At 41.2% G+C, this 20,542-nt stretch overlaps 1 protein-coding gene across 5 annotated transcripts in view; it reads left to right on the forward strand.

The window, feature by feature from the left end:
• The window catches only part of LOC108674644 (kinesin-like protein KIF13B), a 33,720-nt gene extending 13,178 nt beyond the window's left edge, over positions 1 to 20,542 (forward strand). For 2 of the 5 annotated variants that reach the window (XM_047884188.1, XM_018162605.2), the window contains 19 exons: positions 253 to 414; positions 754 to 926; positions 1,597 to 1,801; positions 2,187 to 2,333; positions 2,843 to 3,056; positions 3,833 to 4,024; positions 5,397 to 5,602; positions 5,909 to 5,999; positions 6,762 to 6,904; positions 7,919 to 7,948; positions 9,886 to 10,075; positions 10,779 to 10,850; positions 12,455 to 12,579; positions 12,893 to 13,038; positions 13,914 to 14,054; positions 14,337 to 15,214; positions 15,530 to 15,691; positions 16,186 to 16,446; positions 19,767 to 20,542. In XM_047884188.1, coding sequence (XP_047740144.1) covers positions 253 to 414; positions 754 to 926; positions 1,597 to 1,801; positions 2,187 to 2,333; positions 2,843 to 3,056; positions 3,833 to 4,024; positions 5,397 to 5,602; positions 5,909 to 5,999; positions 6,762 to 6,904; positions 7,919 to 7,948; positions 9,886 to 10,075; positions 10,779 to 10,850; positions 12,455 to 12,579; positions 12,893 to 13,038; positions 13,914 to 14,054; positions 14,337 to 15,214; positions 15,530 to 15,691; positions 16,186 to 16,446; positions 19,767 to 19,870 — 3,642 coding nt within the window. In that variant the 3' untranslated portion in view covers positions 19,871 to 20,542. The remainder of the gene's footprint in view (positions 1 to 252; positions 415 to 753; positions 927 to 1,596; positions 1,802 to 2,186; positions 2,334 to 2,842; positions 3,057 to 3,832; positions 4,025 to 5,396; positions 5,603 to 5,908; positions 6,000 to 6,761; positions 6,905 to 7,918; positions 7,949 to 9,885; positions 10,076 to 10,778; positions 10,851 to 12,454; positions 12,580 to 12,892; positions 13,039 to 13,913; positions 14,055 to 14,336; positions 15,215 to 15,529; positions 15,692 to 16,185; positions 16,447 to 19,766) is intronic. The other 3 variants (XM_047884186.1, XM_047884187.1, XM_047884185.1) reach the window with 3 other exon arrangements.

A 20,542-nucleotide genomic window follows, 5' to 3' on the forward strand; every position in this document is an offset into this window, starting at 1 on the left:
AATCCTGCAACGTAATAGCGTTTTAATTTTTATTAACATTTATCTATCTGTCCCTATAGCCCCTTAACTCTAGTTAGCTCACATGTTACCGTGGGACAATTTTAGGCACCCAATGTTAGTAGGTTTATGATGGCAATAAATAGCAACAATATAAGGCGTTATAACCTAGTGCATATTTGAGTCATTACAAAAGGACGAGACTGAGGAAATTTTGAAAAGTGGTTGTACTAACTCATTGATGGCGTGTTGCAGGTGAGCATCCGTCAGGCCAGCGGGCTGCCTCCGTCGCTGTCAAACTTCGTGTTCTGCCAGTACCAAATGTTCGGTCAGCAGGAGCCACAAGTGGTGGCCCCCATCGTGGACCAGGAGTACCCTGCCATGCCCAGCAAACAGGGCGAGAGCCTCACGTTCAAGGTGCGTCATTCTGATGGAGGCCTCACGTTCAAGGTGCGTCATTCTGATGCAAGCCTCACGTTCAAGGTGCGTCATTCTGATGCAAGCCTCACGTTCAAGGTGCGTCATTCTGATGCAGGCCTTGCATCAGAATTAATCTTGTGAATCTATATTAACGTTTCTTGTTATTTTGGCATCAAATATATGTGCTAAACGCTGGAGTAAATTCATTGCCAATTTTTCAATGTAAAAACGTGCATTTCTTTTCAGTGATCAAGATATTTGTTAGCTAACTTTGAAATATCGCAAATGAAAACGACCGGAATGTTGAAGATTGCACATGGTTTTTCTTGTGAACAGTTCGACCACACGAAGGACTACCGCATCCCTGTGACCGAAGACTTCCTGGAGCTGTGCGTGGACGGCGCGCTGTCCTTCGAGGTGTGGGGCCACCGCTCCGCTGGCTTCGCGGTCACCCAGCCGGGCTGGGAGCTCGACCATCAGCTGGCCAAGGCTCGATCTCTGGCAGACAGGTGCGGGGTTAAAGCTTGCATTATATTACAGCTGGGATGATGCTCATTTATTGCAGGTCACGTAATACTCGTAAAATATTCCGGGTGGGGAAAAATATCTTAAGTTCAGGTAATACTCGTATGATATGACATGTGGGTAATACACGTTCCAAGGTCACTACTGCCATGCATAGTCGAGTGAGTGTGCATGAGTCAAGTATTACTTCTCATCTACGCAAGTCTTGAAAATTGTAGCTAGAATTAATGTCTTGCTCAATAAGTTAGAAGGTGGGGAACGCTCTTACCCTCCAGGGTAAGTGTTTAGCACCGTTATCCTAGTCAGCGAACTTGAGAGAAGTTACTTAAGAACTCGCACAAAACTTTATCTCCTGGCCGCACTCGTGTTTTTTTCCAGGGTCATATGATGTTTGGCCTTGCACAAGATGTAAAGCACATGTGTAATTACGTATATTCCAAAGCACGTATTCTATTATATATCTTGTGTGTGACTAAAGCGTGGTCAAAAAGCCTGGTACAGCACTCATTGTTTACCCAACTGAGCTGCGTGCGGAAAAATTCCTTTGCAAAATCAGCTTTTTAGGGAGGAACTTACTTCATTTAATGGGAAAAAATTAAATTTTCATCTTATTTGTGATGCGCCATGAGTGCTAAAGGATGAGTTGGGTGGCAGGTGGAGCGAGCTGACGCGTAAGGTGGAGCTGTGGGTGGAGGTGCAGGAGCTGGGTGACGGGGGCAGCTACGAGAGCGTGGAGGTGGTGCCCCAGAAGGACGTGCTCACCGGGGGCGTGTATCAGCTGCGGCAAGGCCAGCAGCGGCGCATCGTCTGTAAAGTCAAACCCGTGCCCAACTCGGGCACCTTGCCCATAATATGTCAGGTTAGCAAATGTTGTCTCGGCATTCTCATGTTTTTAGCGCATTTTCGCATTTATGGAAAAAAGGCGCTATTGTGCTCGTCATGTCCGTCCGTCGTCCGTCCGTCTGTCTGTTTGTCCGTCCGTGATTTCACGTTTTCGTCTACGAGAAAATGCGCTCTCTGTCACTCACTGCAGTGAGTACCGAGTTTTTTCTTGTTTGTGCTATTATTTTGCCCTGGTTTGGCCTGTTAACAATAACGGTAAGCCGTGCTATTTTCATGTAACTTATGCTATTATTATTGGGCAATCATTATTTAATAAAATGCATTATTTGTTCACATCTCTAACTTGTATGATAAAATAAATGTTGCCGCGTTATTCTAATATGTATTATATTGCTGCTCAGAGCATCACGAGCATATCCATCGGGTCAGTGAGCGTGCGTCTCAAGATCCAGCGGCAGCTCGACTCCTACTCCGAGGAGGACCTCAAGGTGCTCAAGGAGAACTGGAACAAAGCCTTACTGCGGAGAAGAACATATCTTCAGCAACAGGTAAGTTCTCCTCAAATTTATTGGGATTGTTCCCCGTTTGTTGTTCAGGGAGATGTTCAGGAGGTGGTGAGTTATTCCCTCCTTCGCACTCAGGACATGGATTGGTCATATTAATTAAATTAGTTGCATACTTCCTGCGTAGAAATAATTCCCACTTTTGTTGGGCCAAAATGGGTCAGGATGACCCACAAGAGGACATTTTTCTGCTCATCTCGCTCATTTTTCTGAGTCCAAGCCTGAATTTTTTTTTTATCGGTGGAATGACGAAAGAGGAGGTCATCGAGCGTATTATCTTTTAATCAATTTCTTGAGGTGAATTTTCAGTAGTTGCAATCACTTGACTTTTGTAATTGATTGTGAAGAAGACGAATTTCCAATTTGAATAATTATTGGTATGAAATGGCAAACTTTTTTTTAGTGCCCTCGTTGTCTTTTAAGTACGATAATCTCCTCAACATCTCCTTCATGGCGCTTATAAACAATATAATTCTGTTCCTTTTCTGCCGTAGCTGCAAAAAGTAATGAGCAAGTGTGGCGTGGAGCAGAGCAGCCTGGAGCAGGAGCGTGAGCAGTCATTGGTGGAGCAGTGGGTGTCGCTCACAGAGGAGCAGAACGCTGTCCACCTCCCGCCCCCTGGCAGCAACATCCCTGGAGCTCCTGCCGACTGGACGCCGCCCATCGGCAAGGAAGCGCACATTCCTGTCATTTTCTTGAACCTGAACGGTGCGTTCCAACAGTCCTGCCATTAAGCAAATAACTGTCCTACAATCATTTGATATCTAATTTATACATACACAGTCATTTGATATATAATTTATACATATAGTCATTTGATAGTATTATGAACAAATATTCTTAAATTTATTTTCATGTTGTTGCCTAAAAAATTTCCCGCCATACAACTTATCCTATCAACATTTCTATTTCAATTTATGAACAAAAGATGTAAAGCCTCGTTAAATTGTAATCGTAAGAATTGTGTATTATGTATTGACCGTCTTCTCTAAGTGTCCAAAGTAATCATTTAATTTACAACGCTAAATAATATGCAACATGCCTGTACAACTGCATAGCCTAAACTTCAAACGAGAGTAACGAACTTCCTCAGTGGCTCGTCAACAATCAACTGATCTTTCATGACCACAGATTGATTTCCAATAGCAATCTACTGATTTCCGATGACAATTGACTGATTCCCAGAGGAAGTCGATTGATTTCCCATATGACCATACTCCAATGATTTGATTTCCCATGGCAATTGACAATTTTTAATGGATAATGACTGATTTTAATGGCAAGCGACTGATTTCCAATGACAATCGACTGATTTCCAATGGCAACCGACTCATTTTAATGGCAATCGACTGATTTCCAATGGCAACCGACAGATTTTAATGGCAATCGACTGATTTCCAATGGCAACCAACAGATTTTAATGGCAATCGACTGATTTCCAATGGCAACCGACTGATTCTAATAGCAATCGACTGATTTCTCAGGCGAGGACTTCTCCTCACAAAACAACGGCGAGTTCCCGGCGATGGCCGGCACGAACGCCATCATCCCGAAGGAGATAAGCAACAAGTTCTTCCCGCTGCCCATCGTGGACCAGTACAGCGACGAGGTCTGCACCGTCGCCTCCTGGGACTCGTCCATACACAACAACCCGCTGCTCAACCGCGTTACTGCTGGTCAGGCCCTGCTGCATTATGGTTCCCTGCTAGATTAAGGCTTGGTTGCCACTAATGTGCCTGCTAGATCAAGGCTTAGTTGCCACTAATGTGCCTGCTAGATTAAGGCTTAGTTGACACTAATGTGCCTGCTAGCTGTCTCTTATACACATCTAGATGTGTATAAGAGACAGGATTAAGGCTTAGTTGACACTAATGTGCCTGCTAGATTAAGGCTTAGTTGCCACTAATGTGCCTGCTAGATTAAGGCTTAGTTGCCACTAATGTGCCTGTTAGACTAAGGCTTAATTAGCACTAGTGTGCCTGCTAGTTCAAGGCTAAGTTTACACTAATGTGCCTGCTAGATTAAGGCCTAACTTCCAGTGATATGTCTTCTAAATCGGAGACTGCCAAACTCATTGTGCCATTTATTTCTAGAGCTAAATATTAGTCCATCTGTCTTTCCGGATCTTCTTTGTCCTTGTATTAGTATTCAGCTTGCATAGTAGACCAGAAAACTGAGAGCTTACGGGCCATTTGAGGAATGTGCCTGAATAAGCTTGTGCAATTAAGTAGGCATGAAAGTAAAATAGTTTGTGTATACACTTCATCAAGACATAATGTGCCTACTGCCTTTATTAACCGGACTCGTGCAGAAATTGTCGAGTTGATGCTGTTCTATATTTTACTTGATATTTTATATTCTGAAAGTGAAATAAAATTCATTCAACTTATCGAAAGCAATTTAACTACTTCATCATATCATTTTCTAAAATGGTTATAGAAATCAAAATTCTCAGCCATAACCTTGCCACCGGAGATAAAGTACACCTTGGTATATTGACACAGGAATAGGTAGAAATTACATAGTTATTCAATTTCACTTTAGCCATAATTTGTCATGAATAGATATTTTATATGCTACGAACAACCATTCCACTTACCACGAGCCACTAGTTCACTTGCCATGACTCGCATTGCCACTCACCACATCTCACACTACCGTTCCTCACGACTCTCAATGTTACTCATCACTACTGACACGTCTACTCACCCCAAGTCACACGTCTACTCACCCTTAGTCACACGTCTTCTCACCCCTAGTAACACGTCTACTCACCCCTAGTCACACGTCTACTCATCCCTAGTCATACGTCTACTCACCCCTAGTCACCCTGCCACTCACCTCAACTCACACTACCACTCCTCACGACTCTTCACTTTTACAACTAAAGACACGTCTACTCACCCCTAGTCACACTACCACTCACCACATCTCACACTACCACTCATCACATCTCACACTACCACTCACCACATCTCACACTACCACTCACCACATCTCACACTACCACTCACCACATCTCACACTACCACTCACTTGTTCGTGCAGCGGACGAGCGCGTGTATCTTATCGTGAAGTGCGTAGTGCGTCTGTCTCACCCGGTCACCATGGACGTGCTGCTGCGTAAGAGGATCTGCGTCAACATCTACAAGAAGCAGAGCCTCACCACCAAGTTCATGCGCTCCCTCATTGGCTCTGGCAATTCCTTCTTCGAAACTGCTGTTATATATGAAATTGTCTCAAATATTCCAAAGGTTAATCCTATTCAACAACAGCCTTTCTCTATGTGTTTATTTTATACTGCCACAAAGTTTGCTGTGCTTTCTCTCTGGACAAAATGAAATTCTTAGCATTAATCAGAAAGCATCCCAATTGTTGACTATTGTATATGTTCTCCATTGGTTTAAGAACGAACTATATTCATTCTGGTTCTCTCACTCACTCACAGTATAGATAAATGTTCTGATGTTTTGGCACTTCTACTCTGCTCAGCAAGGTATCAAGCGCACTGTATCTACTTATATTCAAGTTCTAATATTTATGTGAGGTTCATTTAACAGGCAAGCGAGGAGCTTGAGGAACGCGAGAGTCTGGCCCAGATGGCGGCCAACGAGCACGACAGCAACACAGATGACGGCGACACCTACATCGGTGAGGACTCAATGACCTGCAACTTCTGCCTTGTAGTACGAGTCTACGAGACTCAGTTACCTTATAAATCGGAAACTTTTTTTCATATCCATGCCCATTGTCCAAGATTGCTAATATGGCTTCAACATCGTGTAATGTTGCCGCCAGTTCCTTGAGATGGGTATTTATGACGCCTTGCAGCTCTTGGTTGGTGCGGAATTCTTGTTCTTCCAGCCGCTTTTTCAGTTCAGGAAACGAATGGCCGGCTATCGATCTATCGATGCCTTATCGTTACTGTATGTAGGATGATCAAAATGTTCTACTGTGACCCGTCAAGCAGAGCTTTTGTTACACCCGCACGGCGAGGACGAGCATCGAGAGACTTCCACTCAGTTTTCTCAACTGAAGAAATGGCTGCACGAACAAGACTTCGTTACCGACCTAAAGTTTCACGACGCCTCAGCCGCACTAACGTGATGTTGTCATTAGAGTGTGCGCCCCTTAGGCTGTGTTCACACCATACTGCCGAATACCTGTCAGGCATATGACTGTCACTGTCCAGTCCAATATTCTTTAGTGCATTTCCATAGACGCATTCACATCATGGTCATGGCAGCTGCCATGCGCGGCTGGTGTGAATGTTTCTATGGAAATGCATAAAAGAATATTGGACTGGACCGTGACTGGCATATGCCTGGCGCGTGCCAGGCAGTATGGTGTGATCCTGGCCTTAACGCTCTCCTAAGTTGCGCTAATTGCGTATTTGTCTTGATGTTGCCACAGAGAAGTACACGAAGGGCGTGACGTCCGTAGAAAGCATCCTGTTGCTGGACAGGCTGCGGCAGAGCGTCGCCGTAAAGGAACTCCTGCAGTCGGCTGGTCGTCCTCTCATGCGTAAAACTGCGAGCGTTCCTAACTTCTCGAACGTAAGTCATGTCAAGCCTCTTGTTCACGTATTACCAGAGATTCAAGTAGAGAACAAATTGCGTGTCGTTTACCCTTCGTGGAAGCAAAATTCAAATGAACAACCAACTTCCAAGAAAATCGTGAATGGAGACTCATTATTTCCGAAGTCTTATATGAATACGTGCCCTGAGTTTAATCAATTTTTTATTCACTTCGAATGCATCTTCAGGCTTCCTACATTTGTTACCGATAAGTGCGGAAAATTTTATCTCCTCGTCAGTTCCGAAGTATGAAGCAAATATAATTCGTTTCGTTGAGGAGAAGCAAAAGCCCTCGTAGGCTTTGGTGCGAATGACTGCATTTCAGAATCACACACTGAACTGCTCCCTGTTATCTGCCTGATGCATTCACAACTTGCTTCCCTCTATTTGCACCGTCTCTCGAACGCTTCTCACGGATTTTATCACGTTTCTATCTCTCCAATAACTTGGTTGGTGCAATATTTACTTAATATTATTCTCGTTATTATTGCGTGTTGCTTTGGACCTTTCGCTTTTTTATATCTCGCTTGCTTCTCCACAGCTCTGGTCCAGTTCTTGTTTTCTGGCAATCAATTTTATAGGCAGTTTTGCATTAGTCAACCACCAACTCAACGAACTCGCACTGGTTCAGCGAAATTAAACTTGAATTATTTCTTCACTGAAAACTAATCGCGTTGTAATCTTGTGACATTTAGATTGAAGAAATGTAAGGCGTAGGCGTACTAGGTAGCGCCATGCTTCATCACCGCTACTTATACGACTGAAATTTGAATAGAACTTCATAAATGTAAATATTCCTTTTATAGTCACTTAGTTAATTAAATAGCCTAGTCTCTAGTTATTTCTTGGTCCCAGTACCCTGAGAATTTTTGAATAAAGCTAGAACCTACATCGAATCTTGAGTAGAAGTTGGTGAGAGACATCATGTTTTGAAGTTTGTGTGGCAGTTGTTTTTTTAAATACAATTCACTGGAGTAGACGTGAATTTTTCAGCTGCAGAAGCGACTTCGGACTAACTTAGAGGTAGCGTGGCCATGTCGTACTAATCATAGCGTCCATAGCTGTAGTGTGCGCTGCTAACATGCCTTCTTCGTAATTATTCCTTCTGTTATCTTCTTCTTTTGGCTGTTCCGCATTTAAATATTGAGTCTTCTTCTGATCTTCTCTTCACCAAAGTTCAAATTAAATCAATATGTATTAGTGTGTTACTTAGCATTGCTTGCCTTTATAAAATCAAAGAATTCCGTAAGCGCTGCGTCGGAACAGCATTTACATTCGTAAAACCTGTTTTCCTTGCACTGAGGAAGATCAGCCGTCGGCTTGTGCTTTCATCAACAATATTTAAATTTTATCGGCTGCTTGCTCATCTGTATCTCCATTCAGCCACTTATAATTTCAAAGCTACGGGAATCATTACTCAATACTTTCAATGGCGCATAAATTTTCAATTTCTTCATCATGAAGTGTCGGGATGGATGAGCAGTGGTATCGGTCATGCACTTATTCCTGGTAGCTCCTGTACCATGAGTTCCTGACTGAATTTTACTTTTCTTGAAAACACGCGCCCAAACTATTTGTTGCCCTTTACTCATGTGCGAATTCTAGTAACTTTAACTCATGTACGAAGTCAGTTACCGTCACCGACTGTACTCTGCATGGTCTGTGCTGTGAGCTTTAACGGGACTTTTTGTCGTTTTCAATTGATTCCCTTTAATTTATGATAGAACACTTTCTAGCTGGCCTCATTTAAATAATTTTCTTGCGATTTGCAGCAGCCATCCAAGCAGAAATCGCATTGAACGCACTTTTTTGTTTGTAGCATGTGGAGTAATAACTGCTTTGTGAAAGATGTGTTGTAATTATGTGCTTGTAATTTTTACCCTATACATTTCTGCGTACTATAAACGAGATGAGAAAAATCTAAATCTTTTTGTGGTGTTGGTTCTTATTTTTTCGGTGTGACTGGTCGCTCTGTGCTGTATCAGAACAGCAGTAGCAGAAGTTTCGTAAACTGACTTCTGAAAGCTTTTGGAATTATGGAACGCAATATATGCATGAATTAACATTTTCTAGCACTTTTTTTGCATGTTATTTGTCTTACTTACTCCTATTTTTCTTGTGCTGTCAGATATTTATTAGCATTTTCGTTGTGATTGTCCTGCCACAGACGAATTAGTACCTGTGTGGTTCTGCAGTTGCGTCATTTGTTCTAAGGTCCCTGGTTAGTTAGCAGAGTAATGAAACGCTTGCTGAGAGCCTGAGGACGATCATTTATGTATACCTCGATTGTTACGTAGAAACCAATGTCAGTAGACGCGATAAGCCGTCGTCCTGCATGATTAACATAAACTTACCGACGTTGATAACATTTAGGGAGAACTAAATATTTTCTTGATTATTTTCATGGAGTGAACGAGTCTTCGCATGGTAGCTATACTCCGAGACTCGCGTTGGCATGGCAAGTCTTCTTTGACGAAGATCTTTGTTTTCAGAGTTTTTGAAACTCTGAAATTATAAATACCATAGGCATTTTATTAGTCAGGAGTGTGTACAGTTTGAGGAAAGGGTTAAATATTTAATGTTCATGTTTCAAAAGAAGTGAAAAACTCGGTTGAAGTAATTATTTTAGTGTACATCACCGTTAGTGAGCCAACACATATGTATAGTAATCTTGTTAAAATGTATTTGATCTCCGTTTCCGTTGTCTTACGGAACGAATAACGTTACTTAAAAGCTCAAACGACTAAATTCTAAATCCACAATCAACTTATACATCTTTTTTACAATTATTTTTAATTTCGTCTGGTCTGAATTTTGTTGACGAATAGCCCTCCGTTTGTTGCGTATCAAAGCGTCTCCTTACTGTACTCTTTTATTCTACGATTCACACTCATTCTCCTGATTTTATTTAATGACTCTTTCCCTTCGAAAAATTAGTAACCAGTTTCTCGTGGTTGCAGCTTTTCGGGAGCGTCGAAGGAGACCTGAACATTAGCGGCGCCATGCCTCGCTCAGGAAGCTTCATGGACATGAACGGAGCTGCCCTTCAGTCCAACAATAACAGCAACAACAACGGAGCCAACACTCCATGTGACAAACCCAAGCATCGCTACTCCCTACCCAGTCCCAGCGAGCGTCCGTATGGGCTCTGTGAGTGACTGTTATGATCTCTTTCTTATTTTTGGTTCTTATATTCATGTCTTAATTTAATTGTCAAGCTTTAATTCAGGTTAAGGCTTTAATCATGAGTTGTCAATTTGAATTATTCATCATGAAATTATTATATCATAATTATTAATTCTTACTATTAGGAATACCGTAATTTTATCACTCGTTATCACTGCCTAATCTATTCGGTGGTGCAGGAATGTATATGCAACCATCGCCATAAAAGACCAGATTATACTCTTAAGAAAAATGTGTGAAATATCTGTTGACGCTCACGTGAGAAACTTGCAATAGTTTAATGTAACATACATTTTAACTTGGAGTATTCCAGGTTCTTACCTTTTTTGTTTGTTTGTCCTAAAGAATTCTACATTTTTCTCGACACGTTCTCGTGTTATCTTAACGTTTTCTGTGCCTTTCTTAATATGTGTTTGGTTTCCTTTAACAATTTTTCGGTTTATCCTAACGCTTTAATTCTGAGTTTCACGTTATACGTTTTCGGTTTTTGTTTCATCTTCTAGGTCTCTTGATAGGTTATCGGTTTCTTTTTACATGTTCTCGATTTTTCTTGACATTTTTTCGGTTTTTAACAGGATCTTGGCAACTTTTAACACAAGTTTACGTGTACTTTTAACATGATCTCGGTTTGTATTAACAAATTTTCGATTTCCCTTACACGCTGAAGCCCGGCCGACTTTCCTCAACTTGAGTTTGAACTTGAATTCGCTACGTCACCAGGGAACCGGCAGTGCCAAGTGTGCGTTGTAGAGAGTCTCTGCATTATAGTGCAGCTGGCCGCATGTCCTCGCTACACGTATTTTTTTCTGCTGTACTATGATGTTTTTCCCGCATGTTCCTTCACTCTACTCAATTTACGAATACAGATGTCAATTTCTTACTTCATGCACGAAGATTTCTTGGTCAAATATTTCCTTTTCTGGTCTTCAAGTGTAATGCAACCAGTTTATTTTTATCACGCATTATTGCGTTTTTTTCCTCGCGGAGTTCGCTTTTTCGATAAATATTATACTTTTGTCCTGCTAAAGATTTTGGTCTCTATCAGCTCACCCGCTGGCACCTATACTAATTTTTGCTTGCTAACGTCAACATTTTCCATAGTTGCATGCCCCGGCTTTTTTCAATCGTAAGAAAATAGGAACATCGTGACTGGTTTTGTTCGAGCAAACTGATGAATAAATTATGGTTCGCCCCAAAAAAACGTGTGTCGGGCAGATTTATGATTAAAGCGAAAAGCAAAATTGTTAGGCGAAAATAGCCTGCATGCCGAATTTAAGATCTCTAGAACAATCAGAAGTGGGCTAATTTTCGTTGTCAATGTTAACAACAAACAAAAAACAAACAAACAAACAAACGCGAAGCTAAGCTAAGAAAAACGTGTTAAAAACTAGATATAATGCGTCTCTTCCTCCTTTATTTAAGCATCGCAGTCACGAATTATCTGCTACAATGAAGTACCTTCCCAGGTATTGCTTTTTTCTTTTTATTCATTAGCGTTATGGGTATCGCTATTCTCATTTATTCATGATTCCGCTTAACATTTCTGACTTTGCTCTTTAAAGTAACTTGAAGGTCTGTGATGCATTAACTTGATGTATTGATGGATGTTGCATGATTATAGATTGCAAAAGAAATATCGTATCGTTTAATAACAATTATTGTTTCATTATTTTGTAGTCTCTCGAGGGAAGTCCATCCCATTAATGCCCTACAGACCTTATATTAAAAATCATCTCGGATATTAACACATCTCTGAATAAATTCTTTACATTCAAGAACGAAGTAAAAGCCGAAATTTTGCGTTTCGACTTCATGCTATCATATTTCCAACGAGTATTTGCAGTTTCAAAATTTTGACAGTCGTCGTCGTAGAGAAATTGTATCGGGATTTCAAGCCTTCAAATCTCAATAGCCAATTGATCATAACTTGAGTGTTTATTCCAGTCGAGAATACTCATAAAGTTAGGGAAATACAGGATGTACAGAGAAAAAAGTTTCTATGGGAAATGTCTAGTAAGGCGATCGTCAAGTTTCGCAATATTAGCCATATTGTGCTCGATGTTTAGATATATATTGAAACGTTGACGTTTGTTATCTATCATTGTTATCGTCATTGTTACCTATTCGTAATGTGCTCGATGTTTAGCTATATATTGAAACGTTGACGTTTGTTATGTCATTGTTATCTGTCATTGTTATCTACGATTGTTATCTGTCATTGTTATCTACCACTGTTATCTATCATTGTTATTTGTCATTGTTATCTATCATTCTTATTTGTCATTGCTCTCCATCGTTGTTATCTATCATCGTTGTTATCCATCATTGTTGTGTATTGTACAGCCTCGCCGAGTCCAGGCCCCGTCAAGATGGCCCCCCGCATGACGACCGTCCTGGAGGAGTGCCACCCCCGCCCCCTCATGCAGCACCCTGAGGAGGACGAGGACGATGGTGGCTCTGGGGACGTGGTGAGTTCAGCACCAAGCTCTTCGTCAGCCTACCATTGAAATAAGGATATAATGCGTTGATTTTGTTAATATATTTTATTTATTATCGTCAATATAACTAATTTTGATGATGACCACTTTTAAAAACCAAAAGAATGATCCTGAATTTGAACAATTAGAAGACCGACTGTGCACACAAGACCGGATAGACTTTAATAGAAGTATTAAAAAATTCAAAAGAATTTTTTATATATCTCCAAGAGTTGGCAATAAAAAATTCTTTATAATATTAAGTTTGTTATAAGCATGTTTAAATATCGGAGTATTTCATCAGGACTCGGAAGTTGTATCTCGCGGCGCTGCAGCTGCGAGGTCCCTGCACAGGTCCCGCCTCAGCCACAGCCGCACGCTTGACTCCCTCCAAGACGTGTCCCTCACAGCGCCCTCTGCCAAGAGCGGCACACCTTCCACCCTCAGCAGGTTATTTCTTATAGTACAGTATAATAGTCTCAGCGTCATAAAATGGTAGGTATGGCTTAGTAAAGTGTCGACAAAGTAGAAAAGTTATGGCTAAGTTATTCAACCTTCTATTCAACCTTATGGCTAGTTATTCCACCTTCTAAGCTTTACTCGCAGGTTTCGAGTAGACGACCATCACAATTGATTCCTGTGTTTGTTTTATTTAAGGTTGATATTCGCATTGTACTTCCTTCTGGCGAAATTTCATTTAAATATTATTCAGGAATATCCAGAATCATTTTTATTTTCATTGTGCAAGCCTTGTTTCTCTTTGTCAGCTGCTGCGAATTGAAGACATCTCAACATTGATTTACTGCTGGCTTGTTTCAGTAGAACACTCCCTTGTCCTCTTCCCTTGTCCTTCAATTCGTCCAATTATTTCAACTCAACTAGATATGATTGAAAACTCTTACGGTAGAAAAAGGCTAATTGCGCTATTTTCCAAGTCTCATGGATAATCATGTAGAAAGTACATTCATATAATGTTAGATTTTCATGGTATAACTTCTCACAGCTGAACAATGTAGGTATTGAAAATACAGCCATATTTGCCATCTTCTATATCAATCATATTAATCTTGTAACAAGTTGTTATAGAAAACCTTATTAAATACGCTTGATTTCTCCACAATCGACGGACGGTCGGTGCGTTTGAGTTGAAGAATAGAACAGCCCAGATTGGTGACGTGATGCTACCTCTACCGTGGCTTGAGAGCCTCAACTTGAACCGTTTTCTCGTTGTAGGTACAGACACTATTTATACCGACAAGAAATGCAGTTCCCGTAATCGATGCATTATTAAGCCTATTGTGTTGATAATGTTGAGCTCGTGACAGTGGCTATGGAAGCGGCGCTGTCTCGTCTAGCACGCTGAGCGACGACAGCTTGTCGGTGCGCAGCTCCCCCGACCTCGCGACCTCCCCCGCTGCCCTCAACTCTTCTACTGCCGCCAACTCTGACGGGCTCTCTATTTATAGGTACGCTCGTCTCCTTATTTGACAGAAGTAGCAATATTATTAGGTGGTATAAATGTACCTAAGCTCCCATCCCTTCATTTTACCTTTCTTTGGTGTCCTAATAGAATATAAATTTTTAGATTCTGCTTAATGACAAACTGCAAATGAATATTGTGGCGAAAATGATTTGAAATATCTTCGATTGCAGTTTTTCTTAAATGAAAAAATCCTAACCTCTGCCTGTCGCCTATTTAGTTTAACGAATATTTTTATTCTCATTTTCGTCGCGATTTAACATTTCAGTTCTGGAGAGAGCGACTCGAGCGACACGAAGACTGTGGTGCAGACAGACTCCACATCTTTGCTGAACATCGCAGAGCCTTCATGCGACTTTAGCGCTGTCCAGTCGAGTCCTCGGCATCTCGTAGCCGTGGTCACTGCAAGTCATCCTCTGGCACCCGAAGCCACGGCATCCAGCCATCCTCTGGCATCTGACGCCACGGCAGCTAGCCATTCTCTGGCACCCAACGCCACGGCAGCTAGCCATCCTCTAGTCGACGAATCGAAAAATAAAAGTGATCCAGCACCAGTTGGTCTCGCCTCTAATGAGGATATCATTCCGTCCTCCATGTTATTATCGGCAACAGCGCGAGTGGATGAGCGTAGCTCAGACTCCAGCCATGTTGAAGAGATGGAGAACTCCTGCCATGATATTTGTGATGACAATCACAACACTGACGTGCGAGGCAACGACTCACTCACAAGCTCAGGGTACTCGGATGGCAGCGGCCTCAACGTGCCTGAGAAGGCCTGCTCAGCGCTGAGTCTGATGCACGCCTCCGCGCCGCCTGGTCTCGATGTTTTTAGTGGCAGTTTAGAGAGCCATGGTCTAACGTCGAGTGAGACCAGCCTCAACGATGGTAATGTTATTCCTACGTCTGAGTCTATGGATGAAACCGAGTTCTTGAGCTTGACTCGTAGTTCTACTTGCCTGAGTTCTGCTTCGTCTTCGTCGTCGCTGTCTAATTACTCAACATCGACCACGTCGCGATCATCAGGTCAGAGCAGCTCGTCGGCAGTCGTCCATCGGAAAAAATCCCTATCCAAAAATAATGGCAAGAACTCGCTGCACCGAATGTCATTCCCTCTAGCTCAGCAGTCGAAGACTTCATATGAAAATGGTAAACTACTTCCGATTCAAGTTTCTTGTTACTAATTTCCATGATAATATACCACCTTTGTTTTTTGAATGACGAAATAAAAAACAAGGAAAACCACGGATGCACCCCTTTCGATTGGCAGGAGTTCCCTTAGAAGAAGTTGAACAATTTCTATTGATAAACCTGAAGATTACTCACTTGAATGCCAGGTTTATAATTAATGAAATATGAAATTCTAATTAATTATGATACGACTAAATTACCTAGCATACTTGGGCTACTCTTTTTTCATTTATGTTTACCTAGAACATGGTTTTCAATTTTATATATTTGCAGGCGAGGACGGCAGAGACGCATCAGGACTGCCGCACTGGTGCCGCGTAGGCGAGAGCGTACGCATCAGGCCTTATGACTACACCGGCGTCATAGCGTTTCTGGGCATGACGCACTTCAGTAAAGGAGCCGTCACTGCCGGCATTATTCTTGACTGTCCCATGGGTATGTTTTATGTCTAGAATTTCTGTTTTCATTGTGGCCACAATTACGCGACGAGTTCATATCATTGCTTGAACTTTTCCAGTTCACTTTTTCGTTAGGACATTAAATCGTGCTTTTTTGCCGTAAGATGAAGGCCTTGTTAATATTTATGCCGTAACCCCAGTACTTCTTCTCGACAAAACCTCTGGACCCGCTCACGTTTTTGCCACAACCTCGAGACCAGTTCCTTTCTTGCCTTGTTTCTTCGACTCAACTAGAACTGGACATAATTTGAAGTTTAAACTTGAACTGAACTTTGCTGTTTATTATAAGATTGATTCATCTTTCCTTTTGACCAAGTTGGATTTTGCGGTAAGCCTTGAACTGCAATTTATATATGGTCACTTGAAATTTAACGTGAGCTTCATTTCGTTAGGTAGGAAAATACAATTATTTCTTTATTAAAGATGCTAAGCAGACCTGAGGATTATTGCTTATTTTATGATACTTTGCAGGTAAGAATGATGGCAGCGTCGAGGGTGAGAGGTACTTCAAATGTGCACCCAAATTTGGGTTGTTTGTGCGACCTGACAAACTGCACATCGACCGCAAGGGCCGCGCCATGAGGTCCGCTCTCGACGGAGGAGGCCTCAAGTCCTCCACAGACTCGGTTACCTCACCCCCCGCGTCCCTTGGCGCACCTTCGTCCATGCGGCGATCCAAGTCCACAGCAGAGAAGCTCTCGGATTCTTCCCTGAAACGTCTCTCCATTAAAAGTAAAAGCCCACTATTACCGTCAGAAAGTTAATGAAGGCATACCTAGCTTCCATAGACCCTTTTCGTTCAGTCGTTGACATAAAGTTATGCCTTGCCTTCTGAACTCTGACTTTTATCAGAAAGATCATGTTTACATTCTTTTCAATCATCAAGAGCCGCGCGTAGTTTTCTTGTTATTAATAATTATCGGCGAACGCAGAGGGTCTTTAGCGGCAACGCCTCTTGTCATTGTGCGCTGCTACTCGTATTGTGCATGGCCTGTGATGCTCGTAAATGCGCTATCTTAATTACTTAAGTCTTGACATTAGTGAATCCTTAGCATAATCCCCATGAGGCGTCATACATTCCAACTTCGAATTTTTTATGATTTCGCCGAGTCTCTTATGTTGGTCAGCATGGAACAACCTTTAATATTTATTTTGTAGATCAGTTCCGGATCTCTATCGCCAAGCCTCATTTCGTGTTTTTTAATAGAACAGTTTTAATTGACGTGTTTTTCTAGTCTTCGGTAATAAATATTTCATCGTGTTGTGATTTATCTCCATGTAAGAACATGACATTTTAAACCTGTTCCTTTTACGCACGGTTTTTGGCTATGATAATCACATATTTTTTATTTTGCACTCAAAAGCGTCCGTCAAGACGAAACATTTTTGCCGTCTGCCCGAAAACTGTACGAAGTTAGTGAACATCGTATTTTACTTTTAAATCCAGAAAGCAGATTAGTAATTAAAGTTAATTAATTTGCTATGATTTCTTTTACTGGTCAAAGTTATGAATGATCTTGAATTTGTGCTTAGCAACTAGCGCTGGCAGAACTGAATTGGTGCTACCATCATCCTCAGTCTTAAGTTCTTCGAATTAATTGACGCTTAGCCAAGTCTTGTAAGTTGTTGAAATATGTGATTTTATGTAGCCAATTTTTTACTGGTCTATTTCAAATGAAGCGCTTGCCCTTATTTATTATGTGTGTGTACATAACTGACATGCTCAAGTATGCCTACGTCATTGCTGATGGTTCTTATGCATTTAACATTCATAAGATACATGAACCATGAGCTTAAACAAGAGTTTATATGTAGTAGAAATGCCTCATTCCTTGATTTCTGAAGGAATTCAAATTGAATGAAGCAAGTCTTGGTCAGAATCCTGCACTACGTTGATGATTATTCTCTATGTGTATACTGAAAACAGAATCCTCTTAAGCGAGTACGTTATAAACTGGCTTTATAAATGTTTGACATTTCACTCGAGAGAAACTTGAAATCGCTCTGCGTTCTCTTTACTTCTAGGATCTGTTACCTCACGAAAAATAATCAAGAATAAATTATATTATCACTGGTAAAGGTTCTGATTGATGTCAATTATCCATATTTGAAATATTCATAGAATGCTTCCGGCCGAGAGTAGTTACCAACACCGATCGCAGTTCTATTACTCGATATCGCTTGAATGTAGGTGTGATGTACAATAATGTTAATGAGGTGTGGCCGTCTAATATCATCGCTAAGGTGTACTTAACTAAACACCGACATCAACCTAACTTGTTCTTGCCCGACAATGTACCAGTATGATTTATTAGTTTTTAAACCCGCTATTGCCTCTTTACATCGTACAAACCAATTCTCAAGTCGGCGACATTTTTTGTTAATTAAAATAAGATTTTTAACACCTCATGACATTAAGTGCAAAACCCTTTGAGGAGAACTGTACTCTCAAATTAATCTCTTGAACTGTCAATATCTTGAACTTACGATGTCTGTGCGGGATATAATTTCAAACAATTGTGAGATTTAGTTACTGCAACCCATCTCTTCCTCCGATGCAAGCAGTCTGTGACCTCTGAATAGTTCCTTGCCTTGGTATACACGTGTCAGTAACTGCACCAAGTTTATCACTTGTTTCACATAGAAAAATTATTACATTTCTGTCTGACGATCAATGATTTACTTACCTAAAGATTTCTGTGGGCATTTAATGGAAATTCTATTCTTTAATCAATGTTATGGTCTGTTAAAATTGTTGTGATTGGTCATGCTAATGAAATAATTTCGTCATCTATAATTAAAAAATTATTTTTTTTACTAAATGAACCTGTACATCTTATCTGCATTTATTGAACACACCAAAGTTTCATTTAGGTTTTGTCCTTGTGTGTCGATGGAAATTGCTAGAGCTCACAGGAGTCATGAAACTGGGTGCATTAATTATTTCTATGTAATCATGGGTGCACAGCCGTGCTCCATCAATTTTGAATGAAACTCCTACCTTCTTCCCTGTGAGGCCGCCTATTAGCCGCGGATAGAACCTGCCGCCAGTAACCAGCCGACAACATTTTTGTTTTATATATCACGAGCTTTACTCCCTCAAATACGGGAGCGAACAGCCCACAGTGTAAGACAGTACAACCAAAAATAACAACACTAAAATAACAACACTAAAGCAAAGCATCACTTCAGGCTCGTACTGTGTACCTAGAGTGCGACGTACTGTAACCTATCTGCCAAGCTCTTCGGACGAGTTTGAAGCTGCGTTATTGGAAGATGGGATCTTATTAGTTCATTGATTGATGGATGGTGTTGGTTTCTGGCACGCTACTCTTGATCAATGCTCCTAGTGAAATAGTTCGCTTCTCCAATTTTGGACAAATCAGAAGATGGAAGCTTCTACAACTTCAGAATATTCTGAAACTATACCGGGTAATTTTATTATTGTTGTTTACGTTATGAAGGACGGAATTAACTTTATCCCGATGCATCGAATATAACTTGCGGTGTGCGGTGTAAGCTCCGCCAACCTGTACCAGCCGCCGTCCCCGCCAGCTGCTCTAGAAGGTATGTTTACTTCTCATGCATGTTGAAGTTTTTATCAGCTTATTTTTAAACCTGCTTCATTATTTTGCGTTTATCTTCAGTTTGAGTTATCCTTGTAGATAATTGTTCTCTTGAGAGTTGACCGTTGATGCTATTTTTAGATAGCTAGATTCATGAATCGGCGTGACGATTGCTGGCACTTCTTGGTGTCAGGGGGAAATTTTAGTCCTCGTAATATTGCCATCATAGTTGAATTAACAGTGTGGAGATAAAACTCAGTGTATCTAGAGTTCTACCGCATATGTATCAATGAAATATTCAATTATTTCTTAAGATTTTCTCGAGCATCATCATTAATTAACCAGTTTTGTGTACTTTTTTTCCAACACTGATGATTAATAATTTTGATTATTATTATTATTCAACTCTAATTATGGGTATAAAGTTGAGAATGCCCAATTGTGGATTTCCCGAGTGTGTGTGCAAGACGTAACGGTCTTGAGCAGACGACGCCGCCTCCCTGATGCGGCGCTCAGCGAGCAGAAGCGAGGAGCTGAGCGCCGCCGCGCCAACGCGACACCAGCGCTCTCTGTCGCGTCGCAGGAAATAAAGCCTGAAAACCGAACCGGAAATTCCTGGGGGTTAAAGAACTGCGCCTCGAGAAATGATCAAAACTTCACCCTGGCATTGGTGAGCAACCAATATCTAATTTATCTCCTGAACTGCAAGATGTGTTTACAACTTTCGTGAAACGCGCTTTGAAAGTATTTCTCGAAATTTCATCATGGTACACATACTTCCAAAGATTTCGGGTAGATACTAAGAAAGATCACCTCACGGTGCGTGATCTGCCTAGTGCGCAGCTTAGTTAACTTGCATGCGATTTAGTGGAGTGATACGAGTCGTGCGCTCTATCTTCCTAAATCCACTAAATTAATAACTTCTGAATTTGATTACTATTGCTTACCTTGGATCACGGATTACACAATAAAATTGAGGTTACGAGAACCACGGGAGAAAATTCATTGTTTGCGTCCCGTGTGGTCACGGTAATGCTCAGCAGGTTCATACGATGAAAGTCGACGTTTGTGTAAGCGTCTTGCGTCTCTGCTATGTACGAAGAACATAAATTTGAACGTTTGAACTAAAAAGAGAATCCTTAAAGCTCGATGTATACCATAAATCACGCTTCTAAATTGTCAACAATGGCTGCTGACTCATCCAGTTCGGTTGTTGTGCTTATCGTGTGACTGAGGCCAGACAGAAAATTACTTGCCGAGTC

This window comes from Hyalella azteca, unplaced genomic scaffold (assembly GCF_000764305.2).
Source record: "Hyalella azteca isolate HAZT.00-mixed unplaced genomic scaffold, Hazt_2.0.2 contig14801, whole genome shotgun sequence".
Classification (NCBI taxonomy): Eukaryota; Metazoa; Arthropoda; class Malacostraca; order Amphipoda; family Hyalellidae; genus Hyalella; species Hyalella azteca.